The 25,952-nt window shown below is 44.5% G+C and overlaps 1 protein-coding gene across 4 annotated transcripts in view; it reads right to left on the bottom strand.

Moving 5' to 3' along the window:
• Positions 1–25,952, bottom strand: part of RBM25 (RNA binding motif protein 25) — a 1,759,384-nt gene that overhangs the window by 1,070,270 nt on the left and 663,162 nt on the right. For all 4 annotated transcript variants that reach the window (XM_044074670.1, XM_044074671.1, XM_044074673.1 and 1 more), the window contains exon 4: positions 18,937–19,107. In XM_044074670.1, coding sequence (XP_043930605.1) covers positions 18,937–19,107 — 171 coding nt within the window. The remainder of the gene's footprint in view (positions 1–18,936; positions 19,108–25,952) is intronic.

The raw sequence follows: 25,952 nt of genomic DNA, 5'->3' as shown, positions 1-25,952 counted from the left end.
TCTGCACAGCTAGCATCTCTTTCTGGTTGATATGCAGGTGCATTTGATTTGGGCTCCATTCGCCCTGAATGCATCTCCCTGCCAGATGCGCCCCCCCCAAGCATAATCTGATGAGTCTGTAGTCTGGGTTTGGGTGGCAGGGGGTGGAATGAATGACAGTCCCTTGTTTTGGTGACAGGCCTCTGCCCACCATAGGAACTCTTGTTGCAGGCAAGGAATGATAGGAATCATTGTTTCCAGGCTGTGACAATGTTGATTCCATAAGCTTTTTAGGTACCATTGAAGTTTCCTCATATGCAGTCTTGCATATGGAATCAGTAGAATGCAGGAAGCCATAAACGCCAAGGCCTGCAGAATATGTCTTGCAGATAACTGGGTTTTCGTGGCCACTTGTTTGAAGTAAGTCATCAATTGGATTTGTTTTTCTGGTGTGAGGCAAGTCATCTGGGCAGTTGTACTCAAGCTTGCACCCAGGAATGTAATTATTTGAGGGGGTACCAGTTGTGATTTCTTTTCATTTATGGTGTACCCTAAGCAAGTTAGAAGCCTTTTTACAAGCGCCAGATGCAGTAGAAGAGTGTCCTTGTTTTCTGCCTGAATTAGGCAATCATCCAGATAAGGATACATTTGAATATTTCTTTGTCTGCAAAAAGCAATTACTGGTGCCAGGCACTTTGTGAAGATCCTGGGCGCAGTAGATAAGCCAAAGGGCAGTGCAGAGAACTGGTAATGCAAACAGCCTGCTTTGAAGCGAAGGTATCTTCTGCAAGATTCCCTGATTAGGATATGCAGGTAAGCCTCTTAAGTTTAGAGTTACCAACCAGGCATCCTTGCAGTAACTGTTGTAGAGTCAGCATCTTGAATTTTGGAATGTCCAGGAATGTGTTTAGAATGGATAAGTCCAGAATTGGATGCCATAGTGCATAGTTTAGTACTAAGCTAACTGCCCTTGCAAGCAATTTTAAGCTTAGCCAATTATCCCTTGTGATACTCAAACCCTGCACCTTGTGTTTGTAAGGCAAACACCTTAGCCATTAGGCCACCCTCCCAACCATGATTAGTCTTTTCGGGGTACCAGGAAAAGTCTTGAATAAAAACCTTGTCCCTTTTCTGGTACTGGTTGAATAGCCCCCATATTCATGAGGGACATAACTTGCTTCTGGGCCTCTGCCCACTGATGTGGAGGCAGATATTGACATCCGTTTGGGATTGGCAACGTATGGAAATGAAATCTGTATCCCTGGGATACTGTATTTAAACCCACTTGTCCTGGGTAATTAAATGCCTATTTTGTGCATGAAGTGCTAGTCCCCCCCCCAAAGGGGCTGCCAGAAGATAAGTGCTCCGAGATGTCAGAGGAAAGTCATTGAGACTGTTTACCATAGGGAGGTGCCTTGCTACTTCCAAATTTGGAGGTGGAGGCACCCCATTGTTTTGTTCTGTAAGTTCCTTGTGACTGAAACTTGGAGTCTTTGGAGTGTCTGGGTTAGACCCGAGTGGCTCTGGTGGATACTGGAAAGGACCAGTTCTTAGTAGGCCAGTGCCTACTGAACCTGGGAGGCTGCACTTGAAGGAAATCTTTTACAGTTTGCATAGATTTAGCTTTATCTTCCATCTTTTTCAAAACTTCTTCTGCCTTATTACCAAATAGACTGTCCTGTTGTAAAGGAACATCCAACAATTTTGTTTTAACATGATCAGGCAGATTTTGCTCCTTGAGCCAAGCATGCCTTCTTATTACAGATCCAGTTACAGCGGCCCTGCAAGAGGCCTCCAAGGAATCAAAACCACATTGCAAAGTATGCTTTCCAACTTGTTCAGCTGAATGCAATAAATCCTGTAACTATTTTCCACACAATCAGAAATCAACATCATTTTCTGTTTAAGTAAGCCCATGACATGTTGCTGATATTTAAGTATATGAAATTGACAGTAAAGCCCTGATTGCCAAGGTCTATCCAGCGCCCTGGAGTCTATCAGAAGGGGTAGGATTTTTAGCAGTAGAAGCCGTAACACTCTTAGGGCCCTGAGAAATGGTTTCAGGGTCAGCAGTGGGGTTTTATAACCCTGTAATATCTGTCTGGCTTACAAGGAGCCGGAGGCAGGGAATCAGGAGCCATGCTGGATTCTGAGAAAACATCACCAACAGTGTCTAGAACAGGAGGTATAGCCAAAGGCCTATGCTGAGGAAGAAGAAGGAAATCCCTGAGCCTCTTTTTCGATTCTGAAAAATCCTGACTCTCCCAGTGAAAACGTTCCCTTAAAAGTATGGAAAGTTTCTCCAAAAGAAAAATCCTCTGGAGGAGAAGCAGAAGGGATGGATTCTTCTGCATCAGAGTCCTCATAAGGTGGAATAGATAATTCCTGATCAGAAGAGGAATCAGAAAAAAAGCAAATCTGATCTGAAGATTCATAATCAGTGCCTTGCCTAGGCCTCTTAGCAGGAGGGGGTTGGGAACACCTGCTCAAGGTAATTAAGTCCTCAGCCATTTTGATCATTTGTTTTTTAAGCATAAGGGCCTGTGCACATGGCCCAAGCGTCGGTTATTTAGACATAGAAGTTGATTTTGGCCTAGGTTTTGAAGATGGTGTTGGTTTAATATACAAATCTTTAGGCCTGAAAACACCCTCAGAAGTCGGTGCCTGCTCAGCGGCTCCGGATCGATTTAAGGTAGTGACATCCATGGGTTCAAAGTGTACCGGACTGCGAATGGGTATCAGTAGAGGCCTGTGAATCAAATGTAGCGGGCATCAGGGGCTGCGAAAGCGTCTCACTGAGCACCGGCGAACCGGAGACAGGCTTAGGAGAAGCTTCGTCATCGGTTTTGGACCTCGACGGTCTGTCTGTCTTTTTCTTTGCGTTTTTTTGTGAATTCCGGTAGCCGGATTCCTAACAGATGACATTTCTGGATAGTTAACTCTTGAGCCAAAATATTTAGATGCAAAAATATACCGACGCTTAATAGTGCATTGGTTAAATTTAGCTCAAAACCGACAGCAAGGCACATTGTGGTCAGACTAGACAGGGGTCCAGGGAAGTAAATAGTTTGGGAAAAAATAGCCAGGGAATTGTTATGGCTAGGCTTGTATAGGCCCTAGGGCTGATAGCCTAGTACTAACCTATGAACCTAGGCAAGGAATACAGTACAAATGAAAATCCTTATGAGGTATTTGCTTTCCACAAGTAATGCAATTATTAACTTTTACTGACATCAGTAATGAGCAAGAAAAAGTTTCCCCAACGGGGTACTTAGCTTTAGGTTGAAGACTTCGGTTCTGAAACTCGAAAACGAAAATTTTAGGAGTCGGCCGATCGGCACTTGTGAACTGCTTCTACTTTGGGCATCGCGCGGCAAGAAAGACTGATGAAAATGGCGTTGGCTGCATGTTTTATACCCCTGACAACCTGACATCATGGAAGAAGGGACAGCAAAGGACACACAGCCAAAGACTTTGTTAATAAGGCCGACTGAGGGCAAAGTACAGTTGTGTACACTTACCATAAGTGTAGATGTTCGAGTGTATTCACTGTTGCAGTCATTACACTTGGGTAATCCTGCTGGCAGGTTGCCCTCGGTCGGCCTGAATTCCAAAGTCCTGGGTCCTGCGTCAGCCGCTATCGCCCCTTCCCTGACGTTAGGTCGTCAGGGGTATAAAAGAAGTGGCCGACGCCATTTTCTTTAGTTTTTCTTGCCACAGATGTCAGGTGCATCCTAAAAGGGTAGCCAAAATGTATGTACCTATAAATACATGCACCAATATAAACTTTACCGTCATCTACAAGCAAATACACCACATAGGTTGTGTAAATCAGAGAAGAGAGATAAGTTCCATCAGAAGAAAGGGGGATGGCGGGTGGGTAACCTGGACTGCAACAGTGAATACACTCAAACATCTACATTTATGATAAGTGTACACAACTGTACTATGTTCTTCGTGTTTCACTGTTGCAGTCATTACATTTGGGTAGAGTCCCAAAGCTATGGATGGGAGGCTGGAGTAAAACAGCATTAGGAGCGACTATGAGGCCTGCAGAACTGCAGTGGGAAAGCCTGCCCTGGATTTAGAGTAGAGAGGCAGACGATAGTGCTACGTAAAGGAGTGCAATGAACTCCAAGTAGCAGCCTCTAAAATGCCCTTGGTTGGTACTCCCCTGAGAAAGGCTGCTGAAGTGGCTGCACCTCTGGCTGAATGTGGCCTAATGCCCTTAGGCACTGGCTTGCCATGGTGTAAGTAGCAGAAACGAATGCAGTGACCTATCCACTTTGAAATAGTCTGCTTTGAGATAGTCTTTCCTTGTGATCCTGGAGCATATGCCACTAGTAATTGTTCTGTGTTTCGGAAAACTTTGGTTCTGTCCAAGTAGAATCTAAGCTGTCTGTGTACATCCAAAGAATGCAGAATTCTCTTCCCCTTGTTCTGTGGATTTGGATAAAAAAGTTGGCAGATGAATAGTTTGGTTAAGAGCCACACTGGACACCACCTTAGGCATAAATGTTGGGTTTGTCCTCACAGAGAGACCCTGCCTGGATAAAAAAATGATAAAAGGTTCCACGGCCATGAGTGCCTGAAGCTCTGAAACTCTTGCAGAAGTTATTGCTTGGAGCAGAGCTGCTTTCCAAGATAAAAACTTTATATTAGCCATAGCAGCTGTCTCAAAAGGTGGCAGGGTGAGTTTTTCCAAGACATAGTTGAGGTCCCATGCACGCATTGGTGGTGTTCTTGGAGGCCTTAAGTTTTTGGCTCCTTTGAGATACAGTTTTAGTAAGGGATGAGAAAGGATTGGTGGCTTTGTATTGTAATGAGCCAAAATGGCAGAGGCATGAATTTTAATAGATGAAAAAGATAGACCTTTGTCCAGCATCTCAGTTAAGTATTGAAAATCTGAGGAATATTTGGCATAGCTGTATCAGTTCCTTGTGCCTGGTTCCAAGCACAAAATCTCTTCCATTTTCCAGCATAAGATTTTCTAGTACTAGGCCTTATTGCCTCCAAAATGACATCCATCACAGCCTTACTGAGAGCTGTGTTTTGTATGATTACATTATCCGCCAAACTGCCAGGTTTAAAGTCCTGAGTTGGCTGTGCAGGATCTGACTGTTTTGCTGGGACAGTAGATGAGGTATCTGAGGTAAGGACCAAGCTGGGCATTCAGACAAGCTCCTTAGTATTGGATACCAATACTGGTGTGGCCAGTCTGGGGCAATTAATATCATCCTTGGCTTCTCCTGTCTGACATTTAGGAGTACCTTGGGGAGGAGAGAGGGGGAAATGCGTATACGGATAGGTTTTTCCAGCTGAAAGACAGGGTGTTCACTTTCCATGCTTGGCTGCGACAAATCCTCGTGCAGAATCTTTTTAGTTGGTAGTTGTAAGGGGAGGCAAATAGATCTATGTCCAGGCATCCACATTTAATTGTTATCATGCTGAAGACTTGTGGATCCAGGCGCCACTCGTGGGGATCCACGAGGTTTCTGCTTAGGTCGCCTGCTAGAGTATTTTTCCTTCCTGGCAGGAATTGTGCCTGCAAATGTACTTGGTAAGTCAATGCTGTGTCCCACAAAGTCATGGCTAGCCTGCAAAGAGAGCAAGAATGAGTGCCCCCCTGCTTGTTTATATACCACATGACAGTGGTGTTGTCTGTCTTAATCAGTAGTTGTCCTGGATGAAGTAGGTCTTTGAAGGCTGTCAGAGCATTTTGAACTGCTAGCATCTCTTTTTGATTGATATGTAGATGCATATGGTTTGAGGTCCATGTGCCCTGAATGCATCATCCTGCCATGTGGGCCCCCCAAGCATAATCTGATGCATCCGTTGTTAGTGTCTGCCTGGCTGGGGGTAATGTGAATGGCTGTCCCTTGTTTTGGTGACAAGCCTTTGCCCACCATCAAAACTCCTGTTGCAGGCAAGGAATGACAGTAATTATAGTTTCCAGGCTGTGGCAATGTTGAGTCCAAAATACTTTTAAGGTACCACTGAAGTTTCCTCATATGCAGTCTTGCATATGAAATTAGTACGATGCAGGATGCCATGAAGCCCAAAGCCTGCAGAATTCTTCTTGCAGATAACTGGGCCTTTGTTGCCAGCATTTTGAAATAGGTAGTCAGCTGCCTTTGTTTGTCTGGTGTGAGATAAGCCATCTTGGCAGTTGTATTTAAGCTTGCACCCAGGAATATTATCTCTCGAGAGGGTACTAGTTTTGATTTCTTTTCGTTGACTGTGTACCCTAGGCATGTTAGAAGTTTTTTCACAAACGCCAGATGCTGTAGAAAAATGCCCTTGTTCTCTGCTTGAATTAGACAGTCGTGCAAGTATGGATATATTTGTATTCCTCTGTCTGCAGAATGCAATTACTGGTGCCAGGCACTTTGTAAAGACCCTGGGCACAGTAGATAAGCCTAAGGGCAGTGCAGAGAATTGGTAATGCATTGAGCCAGCCTTGAATCTGAGGTATCTTCTGCATTTTTGTCTGACTGGGACATGCAGGTATGCCTCTTTTAGGTCTAAATTCACAAGCCAAGCGTTCTTGCTTAGCATGGGCAGAAGCTGCTGCAAAATCAACATCCTGAATTTTGGTATATCCAGGAATGTGTTCAAAATAGATAGGTCCAGTACTGGACTCCAGGCCTTGTCCTTTCTGGGTACCAAGAACAGTCTTGAGTAAAATCCTTGTCCCTGCTCTTGCTCTGGTACTAGTTGAATGGCCCTCATGTCCATGAGGGAAGAGACTTGTTTTTGTGCCTCTGCCCATTGATTTTTTGGCAGATCTGGCCAGCCGTTTGCCTTTGGCAGGGTATGGAAATGGAACTTGTAGCTTTGTGACACGATATTTAAGACCCACTTGTCCTGGCTTATAATGTGTCAATTTTGAGAAAAAAGTGCTAATTTTCCCCCTAAGGGGGCTGCCAGGAGAGAAAAGTGCTTTGTGCAGGCAGGGGAAAGTCATTGGGACGGTCTCCTGAATGGTTGTGATTTGTCTTCTCCAACTTTGGAGGTAGAAGGCCCCCATTGTTTTGAGCAGAATGAACCTTGCACCTGATATCTGCCTCTCGGGCGTCTGGGTCTGCCCCTTTGAGGTCTGTCTGACACAGGAAAGGACCAATTCTTTGTTGGCCAGTGTCTACTAAACCTAGGTGGCTGTACTTGTAAAAAATCTTTGACCGTTTGCATAGATTTAGCTTTGTCCTCCATTTTCTTTAACACCTCTTCTGCCTTAACACCAAACAAAGTATCATGCTGTAAAGGTGCATCTAATAATTTAACTTTAACATGATCAGGCAGATTTTGTTCCTTTAACCAAGCATGCCTCCTAATTACAGAACCTATAACTGCGGCCCTGCAGGAGGCCTCTAAAGAATCAAAACCACATTGCAAAGTATGCTTTCCAACTTGTTCAGCTGCATGCAATAAATCCTGCATTTCCTTGTTTTCTGCACATTCAGAGTTTAACAACATTTTCTGTTTAAGCAATGCCATCACATGTTGCTGATATTTGAGCATATGAAATTGACAGTTTAAGGCCCTTATAGCCAAGGTAGCAGATGTGTAAACCTTTTTTCCCCAGTCTATCCAGTCCCCTAGAATCTCTGTCAGAGAGGGTAGGGTTTTTTGCAGCGGACGCCTTAAGTCCTTTGGGACCCTGAGAAATAGTTTCTGTGTCTGCAGCAGGGTTTTTTAAAAAGAATTTATGCGAGTCAGGAACCCTGTAATATCTTGTCAGGCTTAACATGAGCTGGAGGTAAGGAGTCCGGGGGTAAGACTAGACTCCGAAAACACATCATCTACAATGTCTAACACAGGTGGGAGATGGCTAGTGGCTTGTGTTGAGGTAGTTACAGGAAATCCCTGAGCCTCTTTTTAGATTCTGAAAAATCTTGGCTCTCCCAGTGGAAATGCTCCCTCATGGTATGTAAGGTTTCCCCAAAAGAATATTCCTCTGGAGGAGAAGCTGAAGGTACAGATTTTTTAGCATCAGAATCCTCATAGGGAGAAGAGAATATTCCTGATCAGAAGAGGAATCAGAAGAAATGGAAACCTGATCTGAAGATTCATAGTCAGTCTCTTGCCTAGGCCTCTTATCAGGAGGGGGATGGGAACCCCTGATCAAGGTAATCAAGTCTTCGGCCATTGTGAGCATCTGCTTTTTAGGCATGGAGGCCTGTCCACGTGGCTCTTGGGTTTGCTTCTTTGCCTTTGAAGTCGGTTTAATGTATAGATGTTTAGGTGTGAATACATCCTCAGAAGCCGGTGCCTGCTCAGCGGCTCCAGACCCATCTGAAGGAATAGCGTCCGAGGCTCCAATACCTTGAGATTCCAGCGGCATAACCGACTCCATGTGGGAGTCAGTAGCGGCCTGCGACTCTAAAGTAGCGGGCGTCAGGGGCTGCAAAAGCACCTCACTGACAACCGGCGAACTGGCGACTGGCTTAGGAGAAGCTTCGTCATCAGTTTTGAGCCTCGGTTGTCTATCTTTTACTTTGCATTTTTTGTGAACTCAGGTAGTCGGATGGCTATCTAACGACATTTCTGGATAATTAAACCTGCGTCCAAAGTAGTTTAATGCAAAATCATACCGACGCTTAATAGTGCGTTGGTTAAATTTAGCACAAAACCGACAACCTGAAACGTTATGGTCAGGGCCTAGGCAAGGAATACAGTAAGAATGAAAGTCCTTATGAGGTATTTGCTTCCCGCAAGAAATACAATTAACTTTTTCTGACATCAATCTGGAGCAAGAAAAAAGTTTCCCCAATGGCATGTTAGAAGCCCTTTCACAAACGCCAGGTGTCGAAGAAGAGTGTCCTTGTTCTCTGCTTGAATGAGACAGTCGTCCAAGTAAGGACATATTTGTATACTTCTTTGGCTGCAAAATGCAATTACTGGTGCCAGGCACTTTGTAAAGACCCTGGGTGCAGTAGATAAGCCAAAAGGCAGTGCAAAGAATTGGTAATGCATTAAGCCAGCCTTGAATCGGAGGTATCTTCTGCACGATTGTCTTAATGGGACACGCAGGTATGCCTCTTTTAGGTCTAAAGTCACCAGCCAAGCATTCTTGCACAGCATGGGCAGAAGCTGCTGCAAAGTGGAATGTCCAGGTATGTGTTCAAAATCGATAGATCCAGTATTGGCCGCCAGGCCTTGTCCATTCTGGGTACCAAGAACAGTCTTGAGAAAAAACCTTGTCCTTTTTCCTGTTCTGGTACTGTCTTGAATAGCCCCCATATCCATGAGGGATGCAACCTGTTTCTGTGCCTCTGTCCATTGATTTTTTGGCAGATCTGGCCAACCATTTGCCATTGGCAGAGTGTGGAAATGGAATCTGTATCCCTGTGATATGATGTTTAGTACCCACTTGTCCTGGGTTTTTAACTGCCAATTTTGAGCAAAACATGCTAATTTTCCCCCTGTGGGTGCTGCCAAAAGATAAGTGCTTGGTGTAGGCAGAGGGAAATCATTGGGATTGCTTTCTGTAGGTTTGCGCTTTATCTCCTCCAGATTTGCACTTGCAAGAAGTCTTTAACAGTTTGCATAGACTTAGCTTTGTCTTCCATTTTCTTTAAAACCTCTTCTGCCTTAATACCAAACAGAGAATCATGCTGTAAAGGTGCATCTAGCAATTTAGCTTTAACATGATCAGGCAAATATTGTTCCTTTAACCAGGCATGCCTCCTAATCACAGATCCAGTAACTGCAGCCCTGCAGGAGGCCTCTAAGGAATAAAAAGCACATTGCAAAGTATGCTTTCCAACTTGTTCAGCTGCATGCAATAATACCTGCAATTATTTTCTGCACATTCTAAAATCAACATAATTTTCTGTTTCAGCAATCCCATAACATGTTGTTGGTACTTTAGCATATGAAATTGACAGTTTAAGGCTCTGACTGCCAAGGTTGCAGATGTATAAACCTTTTTCCCCCCATCTGTCTAGTGCCCTTGAATCTCTGTCAGAGGGGGCAGGATTTTTTGCTATTGAGGCCTTAACTCCCTTTGGACCCTGTGAAATAGTTTCAGGATCAGCAGCAGGATTTCTAAATAAAAATTTACATGAGTCAGGGACCCTGTAATATCTGTCAGGCTTACTGGGAGCCAGAGATGAGGAGTCAGGGGTCAAGTTTGACTCAGAAAACACATCATCCACACTGTCTAAAACAAGGGGAATGGCTAAAGGCTTGTGCTGAGGGAGAAGGAGGAAATCCCTGAGCCTCTTTTTTGATTCTGAGAAGTCTTGACTCTCCCAGTGAAAATGCTCCCTCAAAGTATGCAAGGATTCTCCAAATGAATAACCCTCAGGAGGAGATGCAGATGGAATAGACTCCTCAGCATCCGAATCCTCATAGGGAGGTATAGATAATTCCTGATCAGAAGAGGAATCAGAAGAAATAGAAACCTGATCTGAAGATTCATAATCAGTGTTTTGCCTAGGCCTCTTATCTGCTCTTATCTGAAGGGGGATGGGTACCCCTGATCAAGGTAATAAAGTCTTCAGCCATTTTGATCATCTGCTTTTTAGGCATAGAGGCCTGTGCACGTGGCTCATGCATTGGTTTTTTAGTTTTAGAAGTTGCTTTTGTGTTTGGTTTTGCAGCCGTCTGTTTGATATACAAATGTTGAGGTCTGAATACACCCTCAGAAGCCGGTGCCTGCTCAGCGGCTCCGGACCCATCTGAGGGAGATACATCCATCGGTCCAATACCTTGAGTATCTTGTGGCATGCCAGACTCCACATGGGTGTCAGTAGAGGCCTGCGACCCGAAGGTAGTGGGTATCAGGGGCTGCGAAAGCACCTCACTGAGTACCGGCGACTGGCTTAGGAGAAGCTTCGTCGTCGGTTTTGGATCTTGACTGCCGTTCTCTGTCCTTTACTTTGCGTTTTTTATGTACTCCGGTAGTCGGACTGCTATTCGACGACATTTCTGGGTAGTTAAATCGGTTTCCAAAATACTTTGAAGCAAAAATATACCAACGCTTAATAGTGCGCTGGTTAAATCTAGCACAAAACCGTCAGACAGGCACGTTGTGATCAGGGCCTAGGCAAGGAATACACTATAAATGGAAATCCTTATGAGGTATTTGCTTCCCACAAGTAATACAATTAAGTTTTTCTGACATCAGTAAAAAGCAAGAAAAGAAGTTTCCCCAACAGGGTACTTAGCTTTAGTGAAGACTTTGGATCTGAAACTCAAACTCTAATATTTCAGTAGTTGGCCGACCGGCACTTGCGAACTGCTTCTGCTTTGGGCACCACACGGCAAGAAAGACTGAAGAAAATGGCGTCGGCTGCAAGTTTTATACCACTGACAACCTGACGTCATGGAAGAGAAGACAGCAACCGACGCAGGACCCAAGACTTTGGAATTCAGGCCGACTGACGGCAACCTGCCAGTTGTTGTTGTCTTTCGGCTTTTCCTGGTTAGGGGTCGCCACAGCGGAACTCCGGTCCGCCGATGATTGGCAGTAGATTTTGACGAACGCCGAGGTGACAGCTCGACGTTCAACCTTCAACAAAGGCACGCCCATTTACGCATGTCTTTCGAATGCCCACCCAACTGCAGGGAGGACATGCAGACTCCACACAGAAGGCACTCCCTGCACTCCAGCCGAGAATCGAACAGGAGAACCTCTTGCTGTGAGGCAACAATGCTAACGCTGCACCACAGTGGAAGTGAGGGCAACCTGCCAGAAGATTACCCAAATGTAATGACTGCAACAGTGAAACACGAAGAACATAATCAGCAAAGAGCCAGTCATCTATGCAAGGCTTATTTTACATTCCCAAAGTTTCTACAACAGACAAGCACTTGGTGAAAACCCTGGGGAAATTAAATTTAACGGGAGTAAAACCTGCAAATATGCAAAAACATATGCAAAAAACATTGGAGTGGAAATGGTTTACATTGTTAAAGGTTAGCTGTGCAAGTGTGTAAAGAAGGGGGTGGAGATACGTCTGACAGAGGCAAGAAGATGGGTTAAGGTTTAACACTTTGAAGATAAAATGAAGTTGGAAGTATTATAAGGATTAGGGACGGAGGGAGTAGGGATGGATACTGATGCATTTCTACAGACTAAAGCTAGAGAGAACATGTTAAAGGAATGTTTTTAAAAGCGTTTACACAAAGAATGAAAGAAGGTGACAATATAAAGACAGGTAGAGCTTTAATATGGTGATGAAACTGCATAAAAGCAGGCTATTTGCCGCAGTCAAATTTCATAGGGTTTGTTAGAAGATACTGAAGGAACATTCTGAATAGTTAGATAAATATTTGGAGGAAAAGGGGGGGGGGTCATAATATTTACATTTTCAAGAAATGCAATAAAATAGGCTACAACATTAAACAGAACTTCAGTGGACGAAGAGTCAGTGGGGAGAAGTGGTGAATGTGAGTAAACAAAAGTGATCGCAGACCATGCTGACGGTGGGAGGATATCAAAAGATAGGGTGGAATCTGGGACACTGATGGGAGCCAGGAAAGGGTAAGTGGTTTCAAGAGACTAAAGTAGGTGGCGAGAGACAGCTAGGGCAGGGAGTGGGATGATATAAAAGTGGTATGCAGACAAACTAACACAGTACAGTGGTTTAATGTGAAAGAGGAAGGAGAGTCACATAAAAGTGGTAGCACAACGCAAACAGAGAACAGTAGAGGAGGCGAGGGTGAAGTAATGAGCAGAGATGCAAGATACAAAAGAGCAAATTCAGGAATTTAAAGAATCCAAGTTAAAGCTAAGAACTGAGAAGAACAGGTGCTATGTGGTAGAAAATGGGAGAGATGGACAAAGTACTGAGCTGGAAGTTAAGATCAGAAGGAGGCGGGTTGTACAGCAGGAAGAAACATGGTAATATGGTGGAGGGAAAAAGGGCAAGGTGTAGTAGCGATATTAGGGAAGTGTTTTGAGAACATTATGAAAAAGTACAGTTTTGTACCTACCATAAATGTAGATGTCCGAACAGGATAGCATCTGCAGTCATAACAAATGGGTTGTCCTGTCGTCAGGCAGCCCTTCGGTCGGCCGGATTCCAAAGTCTGGGTCCGGCTTCGGCTGATATCGCATTTCACCCGACGTCATCTCTGCTGGTCTTCGGGTATAAAGGCATCAGCAGACGCCATTTTCCTCAGTGTTTCTTGCCCCAGATGCCAGTTGCCCTCTAGGAAAGCTAAATTTTGGATAAATGCCAATGTTTCCAAAATAGTAGAAGGCAAACACAAAAAATAAGCATGTATGTACATATATACAAACAAATACACCATAAGAGACTCCCCCCCAGCTAGCTATTAGGAGGGTAAATACCCTAGGAGTACCACAGAGGGGAAGGAGGGTGGGTAATCCTGACTGCAGATGCTATCCTGTTCGACATCTACATTTATGGTAGGTACAAAACTGTACTATGTCCTTCAAGGATGCATCTGCAGTCATAACAAATGGGTAGAATACCATAGCCAAACTAGGGGAGGAGGAAGAATTATGGTGTAGTTAGGATCCCTTGCAACACAGCAGTGGCAAACCCTGCTCGGGATCTAGAGTACAGAGGTAAATTATAATGCTTGGCAAATGTATGCACGGAGGTCCAAGTAGCCGCCTCAATAATGTCCTTGGTTGCCACTCCTCGTAAGAAAGCTGTGGTAGTGGCTGTAGCCCTTGTAGAATGAGGTCTTATGTTCTGTGGAACTGGTTTTCCATGGTAGGAGTAACAGAATCTTATGCAATTTCCTATCCATTTGGTAATTGTCTGTTTGAAAATTGCTTTTCCTTCCCTTCCTGTTGCATAGGCTACTAAAAGCTGGTCAGTTTTTCTGTTACTTTTGGTTCTGTCCAGGTAGTAGCGTAACTGTCTATGTACATCCAAGGTATGCAGCAGCCTTTCCCCCCTGTTCTGTGGATTGGGAAAGAAGGTAGGTAGGTGGATTGCCTGGTTTAAAGACACTCTGGATACCACCTTAGGCATAAATGTAGGATTAGTTCTCATGGACACTATCTTGATGGAAGATTAGGAAGGGTTGTACTGCCATTAAGGCCTGTAGTTCCGAAACCCTCCTTGCTGAAGTAATTGCCAGTAGGAAAGCAGTTTTCCATGATAGGTGTTGAAGATCTGCTGTTGCTGCTGGTTCAAATGGAGGGAGTGTCAATTTTTCTAGCACAAAGTTCAAGTCCAATGCTGGTAATGGTGGTTTCCTAGGAGGTTTTACATTCTTGATCCCTCTGAGGAATTGCCTGAGTAGAGGATGCGAAAAGACAGGTGGATCGAGCTGTATTCTGCGGAAATAGCTGATGCATGTATCTTGATGGAGGAATAGGACAGGCCCGTATGTAGAAGCTCTGCCAAGTACTCCAGGATGTTAGCAATATCTATGTTCGAGACATCTTTTCCTCTTTCAGTACTCCAAATGACAAACCTTTTCCATTTTCCTGCATAGTTCCTTCTTGTTGAAGGTCTGCGGGCTTCAAGGATAATGTCTTTAACCCTTTGGGATAAGTCTGGGTTAGTAGCTGTTATGTGATGTTCCAGGCAGTCAGTTGCAAGGTTTTTAGGTTTGGGTGCATGATGTTGTAGTTGTTCTGAGTTAACATCAAAGGCATCAGGGTATTGGCCACATTCTCCCTGAGACATGCTCCTCAGCAAAGGATACCAGTGTTGTCTTGGCCAATTCGAGCTATCAGAATTATCCTTGGGCGTTCCTCTTTGATTTTCAGTAGTACCTTGTGCATCAAAGGAAGAGGTGGAAATGCATATGCTGTCAGGCCTTTCCAACTGAAGGATAGAGAGTCCACCTTCCATGCTAGTGGGTGGCATGTGCTCGTGCAGAATTTTTCGAGCTGGTGATTGAGTGGGGATGCGGACAGGTCTATTTGTGGCATTCCCCATTTCTTTGTGATGGCCTTGAAGATGTCCGGTGTAGCATCCATTCGTGAGCATCCGAGGTGGTTCTGCTTAACATGTCTGCTAGGGTGTTTTCTTTTCCGGCACAAATATTGCCTGTAACTGGATGTTGTAGCTCAGAGCCATATTCCAAAGGTCCAGAGTCATTCTGCATAGGGGGTATGAATGAGTGCCTCCCTGTTTGTTGATGTACCACATGACTGTGGTGTTGTCTGTCCTTATCATTAAATGGCCTTCTTTGAGGAATGGTTTGAATTTCTGGATTGCTAGTTTTACTGCCAGCATTTCTTTTTGGTTTATGTGCAGGTGCAGCTGGTCTGGAGACCACAATCCTTGTATGCACTTGTCCAACATGTGCGCTACCCAGCCTAGGTCTGAGGCGTCCGTTGTGATGGTTTGGTTTGCTTGAAAGTTGTGGAAGGGCAAGCCTGGGTTTGACTGGCATGCTTGAGCCCACCATAGGAACTCTTGTTTCAGGCATGGGATTAGTGGGATTTCGGTTTCTAAGCTGTGCCTGTGTTGAGACCATAAATTCTTTAGGTACCACTGTAGTTTTCTCATATGCAGTCTGGCATGGGAGACCAGGATTATGCATGATGCCATGAAGCCCAAGGCCTGCAGTACTTTTCTTGCTGTTAGTTTGTGCTGCTTTGATAATGCCAAGAAGTAAAGAGGGAGTTGTGCTTGTTTTTCTGCAGTTAGGAATGCCATTTGTTTTACTGTGTCCAATTCCGCACCCAAGAATGTTCTTGTCTGGGATGGTATCAGTCTTGACTTTTTTTAAATTGACTGTGTATCCCAGGGCTTGTAGTAAGCAAATGACTCTTTGTAAATCTGTTGTCAGCTTGCTTTTGTTGTCCGCTTGTAACAGGCAGTCGTCCAGGTATGGATAAATTTGGATTCCTGTAGCCTGCAATGAGCGATTACTGATGCCAGGCATTTTGTGAATACTCTGGGCGCAGTAGATAAGCCAAAGGGCAATGCTGAGAATTGATAATGCTCTGATCCTGCAAGAAATCTGAGGTATCTTCTGCAATTTGGTCGTATGGGGACGTGCAGGTATGCCTCCTTGAGATCTAGAGTTACCAGCCAACACTCCTTGCCCAGCATGGGAAGAGGTTGCTGTAGGGTCAGCATTTTGAATTTTGGTACAATGATGTATGTGTTTAAGACGGACAGGTCGAGAATAGGTCTCCAACTTTTCTCTTTTCTTGGTACTAGGAAGAGTCTGGAGTAGAATCCTTTGCCCTGTTGTGTTATTGGTACTCTTTCCACAGCTCTCATCTTTGTTAATTGAGCTATCTGCTTTAGAGCTTCTGTTTTTTGATTTGGAGGTAGGTTTGGCATTCCTCTTTTTCCTGGTAAGGTGTGGAAGTGGAACCTGTAGCCTTGGTCTATGGTTTGCAAAATCCACTTGTCTTTTGTGATATAGTGCCAAATTTTCGAAAATAAGGTTAACCTTCTGCCTAAAGGTGCTGCTATTTGCTCCCTGGTAGGCGGTGTCAGAGTCAAGTCACTGTGATTGTCCTGTTGCAGTGGCAGTGGTTGTGTCTGTGCCTCTCTGGTTATTGCCTTGCCACTGGCGTCCTCTATAGGCACCTCCTCTGGATTGATTTCTGCCTCTAGAGCGTCTATTCCTGCCTCTCTGTGATTTTGAAGAGTCTGGAAAGGACCAATTTTTGGCAGGCCAGTTCCTGCTAAACCTTGGGGGCTGAACCTGTAAGAAATCCTTAACTGTTTGTACAGATTTTGCCTTCTCTTCCATTTTCTTCATTACTTGCTGAGCAGGTGTACCAAATAGACTGGCCTTATCCATAGGAGCATCTAACAGCTTTGCTTTAACATGATCCGGCAAAACCTGTTCCTTCAACCATGCATGCCTTCTTATCACTGTGCCAGTCATGGCTGATCTAAATGAAGCCTCCAGTGCATCATAGCCACATTTTAAAGAATGGTTACTAACCTGCTGAATGTTATTCACCATTTCTAAAACATAATTCTTATCTAAGGAGTCATCAGAGGACAGCTTCTTAGTTAACTGATCAAGCATAAACTCTTGGTATTGGATCATGTGAAACTGACAGTTTAAAGCTCTAGCTGAGAGAGTAGCAGAGGTGTAAACTTTTTCCCCATCTCTAAGGACCTGGATTCCCTTTCAGAAGGAGAGGGTTTTTGCTGAGGTCGGCTACTGCCTTAAGCCCCTGGGATATAGTCTCAGGATCTGCAAGTGGGGCCTTGTATAGGTGGTGATGAGTGTCTGGCACCCTGTAAAATCTATCTGGTTTGGCAGGGGCTGGAGGTAAGGTATCAGGAGCAGTGCAAACATCATTAAATGCATCATCCACAACAGGCAGAACTGGAGGTATAGCTAAGGGCCTATGTTGTGGTAAGTGCAGAAAGGTCCTAAGCCTTTTCTTGAATCTGAGAAATCTTGTCCCTGCCATTGGAATTGTTCTCTCATGGCATGTAAGGTTTCCCCAAAGGAAAATTCCTCTGGTGGAGAGGCAGATGGAATGGATTCTTCAGCATCGGAATCTTCATAAGTAGAAAAAGGAGCCTCTGGCTGATCTGTAATGTCTGAGTCATCCGAAGAATCATCAGAGGACACTGGCTCGGGGCTCTGCTCTAGGTCTCTTTTCTGGAGGCTGAGAGGCCCTGTCTGGGTGAGATTGGGATCCCCTAATTAAGAGATTAAATCCTCTGCCAGAGTAAGCATTTGTGAACTAGAAGTGGGCCTATGTGAGGGGGTCTTAACAGGCACTGATTTAACAGTTTTGGCTGCTTTAGCCCTGGCAAAGGCCTTTATAGACATGGCTGCAGGAGGCCTAGCAGCACCACGTGCTGGGGTAGAGACATCCAAAGGGATGGTGTCTGATAATTCACTAGGAACCACAGTAGTAGGCAAAACTTCAGAGGCCGATTCAACTAAGGTAGCAGGAGCCTCAGTAGTAGTCATGGATTCGGCTGAAGATTGACCGTTTTCTCGGTTTCGGCTGAAACAGAGACACTCGCTTGCTTAACCGTGGTTTCGGCCGAAACCGCGGACCGCGAGTGTTGGTCTTTTCTTTGCGTTTTTAACAATTTGGGTAGTCGGAGGATCCGACGGCATAATGTATGCAAAATCTGAGCCGAAAAACTGTTCGGCAAACTCCGACCGACGCCTAAGCGTCATCGGTTGAAGAAGCTTACAGGCTAAACAGGCTGCTACGTCGTGGTCTGGGCCTAAACAAGGTAGGCAGTAAGAGTGGAAATCTTTATGAGGTATTTGTTTCCCACAAGTTAAACAGTTATTTACTTTTTCTGACATCGGCTGAGGCAAGAAAGAGTCCCCAACGGGTACTTAGCTTTTAGAAGTCTTGAGTAGTATTCGGTAGTAGTAATCTCTGGATCTGACCGACCGGCACTTGCGAACAGCTTCTGCTTCGGGCGCCACGCGGCAAGAAAGACGGAGGAAAATGGCGTCGGCTGATGCCTTTATACCCGAAGACCAGCAGAGATGACGTCGGGTGAAGTGCGACATCAGCCGAAGCCGGACCCAGACTTTGGAATCCGGCCGACCGAAGGGCTGCCTGACGACAGGACAACCCATTTGTTATGACTGCAGATGCATCCTTGAAGGACATCTTACAAAAAGAGAAAATGTACATGGGAAACTTTGGGATATGGAGGTAGAAGATTCTTGCAGAAAAAGACAAGGCAAACAATCAGACACTGGTGAAGTGATGGATGATCTACAGCATCGGACAGGGAGGAAAGCAGTAGCCTGGAAAGGAACACAATATATATTTTTAAGCGGGTAGGCTTTACAGATACGAGTTTGTTCAGAGTGCTTAACAGCACTGTGGAAAAGAGAAAGATGGCTGACTATGTAGGAAACCATGAGAAGTACAGCTGTGTAGCGATAAGCGGATCTACCTTTCAACATGAACAGATCAGGATCCCTAGAAATACACACGAACCTCTCAGCAAAGCAGTTACTCCAAAATACATGTGCATCTGTGTAAATGTAAGCCTAGTTTTGTAATATACATACAGGAAAACTACTTAAACACTGTATACTTACTGCCAAAAGCTGCCGAATAAGCATGTCTGCCGCCTTGTCTGAAATGTTTCCAACAAACACTGTGGTGGTGGGACCACTACTGTCATCATTCTCTTTGTTCTTTGCTCCTAAATTCTCCTTCCTAGGTGGCAAGGGTTTAGCAACCACAGGCATAGCGGTATGTACTAAAACCTAAGAAAGAATCAAAGGAAACCAAAGTTTAGAACCATGACAGTGTTACATCCAGTCAGTGCTGCACTTTTCTTATAAAAGAAAAATTCTTAAACGCTGTTCCCCATGTATCAAATATACTAGTTGGAAGCATTTCAGCCTACATTACAAGAATACTGGCAGAACAAATACATGTACACTACCTTCTTAAAACAATCATTGACCCATTCCACCCCTGAATACTGGTACACAATTTCAAATCTATATAGAATGACTCTGGAATTTAAAATAAGACAGGTTCAAAAACAGTGCCTCTGCAAATACATCACAAAAAGGTGAAAACTACGGTTGATTACTTTCAAAACAGAATGACAACATTTACAGCTTGAACAATCTTATGACAAAGAAATCTACATCTCAATTAAAACCAACAGTAAGACCACCACAGGTTCATAGGAAGTAAAGTACAGTTTTGTACCTACCATAAATGTAGATGTCCGATAGATATGCAACTGCAGTCATAACATATGGGTTGTCCTGCCTTAGGCAGCCCTTCGGTCGGCCGGATTCCAAAGTCTGGGTTCGGCGCTGGCCGGTGTCGCCTCCTCTCCGACATCAGACCGGCTGGAGTATAAAGGCATCGGCCGACGCAATCTTCTTCAGTGTTTCTTGCCCCAGATGCCAGGTGCCCTCCAAGGAAGGCTAAAGTTGGTGAATGGATAAACAATTCCAGACATGCACAACAGTAATAAACAGATACACCATAAAAGATACCCCCAGCTAATAGGGAAGAGGGGTAGTGGACCCATAAAGAAAATAGCAGAGGGGTAGGAGGGAGGGAAAATCCGACTGCAGTTGCATATCTATCGGACATCTACATTTATGATAGGTACAAAACTGTACTATGTCCTTCAAGAATGCAACTGCAGTCATAACATATGGGTTGAATACCAAAGTCAAGCTGGGGTTGGTTGGATTTAAGAAAGGGATGGTGTACCTAATATGCCCTGCAAGACTGCCGAAGCAAAGCCTGCTCGGGATCTGGAGTATAAAGGCAGGTTGTAGTGCTTGGTAAATGTATGCACGGAGCTCCATGTAGCAGCCTCTAGAATGTCCTTTGTAGCCACACCTCTTAGAAAGGCTGTGGATGTCGCTATAGCTCTGGTGGAGTGTGGCCCAATATTGGCTGGCAAACCTTTTCCATGAAAGGAATAGCAGAATCTGATGCAGTGTCCAATCCATTTTGAAATTGTTTGTTTGGAGATTGCTTTTCCCTGTACTCCAGCAGCATAGGCGACAAAAAGTTGGTCAGACTTCCTGGTGGTCTTTGTTCTGTCCAAGTAGTAGCGTAGTTGTCTGTGTATGTCCAAAGTATGCAGCAGCTTTTCCCCCCTATTTTGAGGATTGGGGAAGAAAGTAGGCAGGTGTATGGCTTGATTTAGAGACACCCTGGATATTACCTTTGGCATGAATGAAGGATTGGTTCTAAGAGAGACTCTGTCCTGATGAAAAATGAGAAAGGGAGGTACTGCCATGAGTGCCTGTATCTCCAAGACTCTTCTTGCTGATGTTACTGCCAATAGGAAAACTGTTTCCAGGAGAGAAATTACATTTCTGAAGATGCTGCTGGTTCAAAGAGAGGAAGAGTAAGTTTTTCCAAGACGAAACTGAGGTCCCATGCAGGTACTGGTGGCTTTCTGGGAGGTTTGATATTCTTTATCCCTCTTAGAAACTGTCTTAGCAAGGGATGCGAAAATACAGTAGGGTCACAATTGTATTTTGCTGAGATTGCTGAAGCGTGAATTTTTATGGAAGAATATGACAGGCCACTATGAAACATTTTTGCCAAGTATTCTAATATCTGAAGTATGCTCATTACTGATGCATCCTGGCCCTTGTTGGCATTCCAGATGATGAATCTCTTCCACTTTGCGGAATAGGTTTTTCTGATGGGAGGTCTGCGTGCTTCCAGTAAGATCTCTTGAATTTTTTTGGAAAGAGAGGTATGTGGAGGAATCATGGACATCTCCAAGCTGTCAGATGCAAAGTTTGCAGATTTTGATGTACAGTCTTGTAATTGTGCTGAGTTAGAAGCAGAGGCCATAGAGGCAGGGGCCACGGTTTGGTCCGAGTTATGCTCAACAGCAATGGGTACCAGTGCTGCCTTGGCCAGTCTGGAGCTATCAGAATGCCTGTTGGTTGTTCTGCTTTGATCTTCAGTAACACCTTGGTCAATAGTGGTAGTGAAGAGAATGCATAAATTGTTAAGGAATTTCAGCTGAAGGAGAGAGCATCCGTTTTCCAGGCTAGAGGATGGTGGGTCCTTGTACAGAACTTTTCTAGGTGATGATTCAGGTGTGAAGCAAAGAGATCTATGTCCGGTCTTCCCCATGCACTTGTTACTTGTGAGAAAATGTGAGGATGCAGCATCCATTCGTGGGGATCCAAGAAGCTTCTGCTCAGTCTGTCCGCCAGAATATTGTCCTTGCCTGGCACGAACTGGGATTGCAAGAGGATCTTGAGACTCAGGGTCTTTTCCCAAAGAATCATTGTTATTCGGCAGAAGGGATAAGAATGAGTGCCTCCCTGCTTGTTTATATATACCACATAACAGTGGTGTTGTCTGTCCTTATTAGCAAATGACCTTGCTGAAGTGATTTTTTGAAGGCCTCGACCGCATGTATCACTGCCAACATTTCTTTTTGATTTATGTACAGATGCCTTTCCCTTGGGGTCCATTGCCCTTGAATGCATCTGTCCTCCATGTGCGCCCCCCATCCATGATCTGAGGCGTCTGTTGTAATGATTTGACTTGCTTGAGGTTTGTTGAAAGACATGCCTTTGTTTAAATGACTTGCTTGAGCCCACCACATAAATTCCCTTTGTAGACATGGAATAAGTGGGATTACGTCCTCTAGGTTTTGGCTGTGTTGGGACCATAAGCCTTTTAAGTACCATTGCAGCTTTCTCATATGAAGTCTTGCCAAAGGTATCAGAAGAATGCAAGATGCCATGAACCCCAGGGCCTGCAGGATTTTCCTTGCAGTCAGCTGGGAGAGTTTTGCTAGGCTTTTGAAGTACTCTGGTAACTGCTCTTGTTTCTCCTCTGTGAGAAAAGCCATGTGTGTTTTTGTGTCCAGTTTGGCTCCTAGAAAAATAATCTGTTGGGATGGCAGTAGTCTTGATTTTTGAATGTTGACTGTGTATCCCAAAGCCTGTAGTAATTGAATAACATAGTCCAAGTTTGTTATCAAGGTCTGTTTGTTGTCTGCTTGTATGAGGCAGTCGTCCAGGTAAGGGTATATCTGGATCCCCTGGAGCCTGCAGTGTGCCACTACTGATGCCAGGCATTTCGTGAACACTCTGGGCGCAGTAGATAAGCCAAACGGCAATGCTGAGAATTGAGAATGCTCTGTCCCTGCAAGAAATCTGAGGTATCTTCTGCAACTTGTCTGATGGGGACATGCAGGTATGCCTCCTTGAGGTCCAGAGTGACCAACCAAGATCCCTTGCCCAGCATGGGAAGGAGTTGCTGCAACGTCAGCATTTTGAACTTTGGCACAATGAGAAAAGTATTTAGAGTAGACAAGTCCAGTATAGGCCTCCATTTGTTTTCTTTTCTGGGAACAAGGAACAGTCTTGAATAAAATCCCTGGCCTTGTTCCTGAGGAGGAACCTTTTCTATTGCTTTTATTTTTAACAGCTTTGAAACTTGAATGAGTGCCTCTGCCCTTTGATGATGTGGCAGGTTTGGCATGCCTTGTCTTGTTGGTAAAGTATGGAAGTGGAATCTGTAACCCTTGTCTATTAAATCCAGAATCCATTTGTCCTTGGTTAAGATATGCCAGTTCTTTGAGAATAAGGATAATTTTCCGCCTAAAGGTGCTTCTCTTTGAGCCTTGTTCGGCGGTATGAACGTCAAGTCATTGTGATTGTCCTTGTGGTGCAGCTGGAGTACCTGTGCCACTTCTTTGATTTGGTGGTTGCCATTGGCGGCCCCTGTAGGAGCCTCGGTATTGCCCTCTACCACGCCTGTTTTTTCCCCTTTGAAACTTGTCAGAGTCTGGAAAGGACCAATTCTTTGAAGGCCAATTCCTGCTGAATATGGGTGGCTGAACCTGGAGAAAATCTTTGACTGTCTGTACTGATTTAGCCTTTTCCTCAAGGGACTTCAACACATCTTGTGCATTAGCACCAAAAAGCTTCTGTTTTTCCAGAGGTGCATCAAGTAGCTTTACTTTAACATGGTCTGGCAGTGGCTGTTCTTTTAACCAAGCATGTCTACGAATAACAGCCCCTGTCATAGCTGACCTACATGAAGCCTCCAATGCATCATAACCACACTGAAGAAAATGATTGCTAACCTGCTGAGAGTTATGAACCAGATCCTGCAATGCCTTTCTATCTATAGGCTCAGGAGAGGCTAGCTTTTTCTGCAAATCATCCAGTAAATAATCCTGGTACTGAAACATGTGAAAAAGGCAGTTAAGTGACCTCATGGCAAGGGTGGAAGAGGTATAAACTTTTTTACCCCATCTCTCCAGGGGCCTTGCTTCCCTGTCCGCTGGCAGTGGATTCTTGACTGAGGAGGTAGCTACTCCTCCCTCTGGGGCCCTGTGAAATAGCTTCTAGATCCACAGAGTGGGCCTTAAAGAGATGCTTGTGAGTGTCAGGGACCCTGTAATATCTGTCTGGCTTGACAGGAGGGAGAGAATCAGGGGAAGCACTGGAGTCGGAGAAAACATCATGCAGAACATCCATAACTGGAGGGATAGCTAAAGGTCTGTGCTGGGGTAACTTAAGGAAGGTACGTAAAGTACAGTTTTGTACCTACCATAAATGTAGATGTTCGAAGATCCACATTGCTGCAGTCCTAACACTTGGGTAGTCCGCTGTCCCTCGGTCGGCCCGAATATCAGAGTATAAGGCTGACGTCGGTCAAGGCGCATTTGACTGACATCAGAACGTCAGGGTACAAATGCGCATGACCGACGTCATATCCTCAGTCTTTTCTTGCCCCAGATGTCAGAAGACCCTAAAAGAAGGTCAAAACCCATAGACAACAACTAAACAACCAACCAGCCTAACACCAAAAAATGTGCAATATATACAATATATACAATTATACAATTATACCATTATACCTCAGATGGATAACCCAACCCACACAACCACCTCAAACTACAGAGGGAAGGAGGGAGGGTAAATTGGACTGCAGCAATGTGGATCTTGAACATCTACATTTATGGTAGGTACAAAACTGTACTATGTTCTTCATCTCACATTGCTGCAGTCCTAACACTTGGGTAGAATCCCAAAGCAGAGGTAAGGGAGGATGGCTAAACTATAATGAAGCAGGAGCTGCCAAAATGCCCTGCAACACAGCAGTGGCAAAACCAGCCCTGGATTTAGAGTACAGTGGAAGGTGGTAATGCCTAGAGAAGGTATGCACTGAACTCCAAGTGGCTGCCTCCAAAATATCCTTAGTAGCCACCCCTCAAAAGCTGTTGAAGTGGCAGTAGCCCTAGTGGAATGAGGCCTAATCCCAGCTGGAATCTCTTTGCCATGATGGGAATAACAGAAAGCAATGCAAAATCCAATCCACTTAGAAATAGTTTGTTTTGACACGGGCTTGCCCTGAGAGCACAAAGCAAAAGAAACTAATAACTGCTGAGATTGTCTGAACCCTTTAGTTCTGTCCAAATAATATGCCTGTGTACATCTAAAGTGTGCAAAATCTTTTCCCCTTTATTTTGGGGATTTGCATAAAAGTAGGCAAATGAATAGTTTGGTTTAAAGCCACACTAGAAACCACTTTAGGCATAAAGGAAGGATTAATGCGTAAGATACCCTATCCTTATGGAAAATTAAGAAAGGCTCAACTGCCATAAGGGCCTGCAATTCAGAAACCCTTCTTGCAGAGGTAATGGCCAACAAAAAGCAGTCTTCCATGACAAATATTTCAACTCAGCAGTAGCTGCAGGCTCAAAAGGTTGTAGAGTGAGTTTCTCCAACACAAAATTGAGATCCCAAGCAGGAGTAGGAGCCCATTGGGGTCTTATATTCTTTGCCCTCTAAGAAATTGCTTGAACAAAGGATGAGAAAACAATGGTGGGTCACAGTCGTAGTGAGCTGAAATTGCTGCAGCATGAATCTTAATAGAAGAGAAGGACAAACCTTTGTCCAATAACTCAGTAAGATATTGAAGAGCCACACTTAAATCAGGCTCAGAAACATCCAAATCCTTAGCTGCTCTCCAAAATAAAAATCTCTTCCATTTATCTGCATTACACTTTCCTTGTACTAGGCCTTCTAGCTTCCAAAATCACATTCAAAACTTGTTGTGGAAGTTGAGACCCTCTATGGTTTAAAACAGAATATGCCATGCTGTTAGGTGAAGAGTGAAGTTTGACATTGAGCAAATGACTGTCCTCCTGGGACAACAGATGTGGAATCAAAGGCAAAGGCCATGGAGGCTTCTGTACTAGACTTCTCAGTAATGGGTACCAGTGCTGTCGAGGCCAATCTGGAGCTATCAAAATCATCCTTGGCTTGTCCTGTCTGGCCTTTAGAAGTACCTTTGGGAGGAGAGGCAGAGGTGGAAAGGCATACACATGAAGATTTTTCCAACTGAAAGAAAGAGCATCCACTTTCCAAGCTGTGGGATGAAACCGCTTTGTGCAAAACTTTGGCAGCTGGTGGTTTAGTGGAGAAGCGAACAGATCTATGTCTGGAGTTCCCCAGGACACGGTCAATTTCTGAAATACATGAAGATCCAGTTTCCACTCGTGGGGATCCATGATTTGTCTGCTTAACACATCTGCTAAGGAGTTCTGTGCTCCGGCAGAAACCTTGCCTGAAGACTT

This window comes from Protopterus annectens, chromosome 6.part0 (assembly GCF_019279795.1).
Source record: "Protopterus annectens isolate FY-2018-M chromosome 6.part0, PAN1.0, whole genome shotgun sequence".
Taxonomy (NCBI): Eukaryota; Metazoa; Chordata; order Ceratodontiformes; family Protopteridae; genus Protopterus; species Protopterus annectens.
Note: the sequence above shows the minus strand (reverse complement) of the source record. Positions and strands in the feature narration are given on the sequence as shown.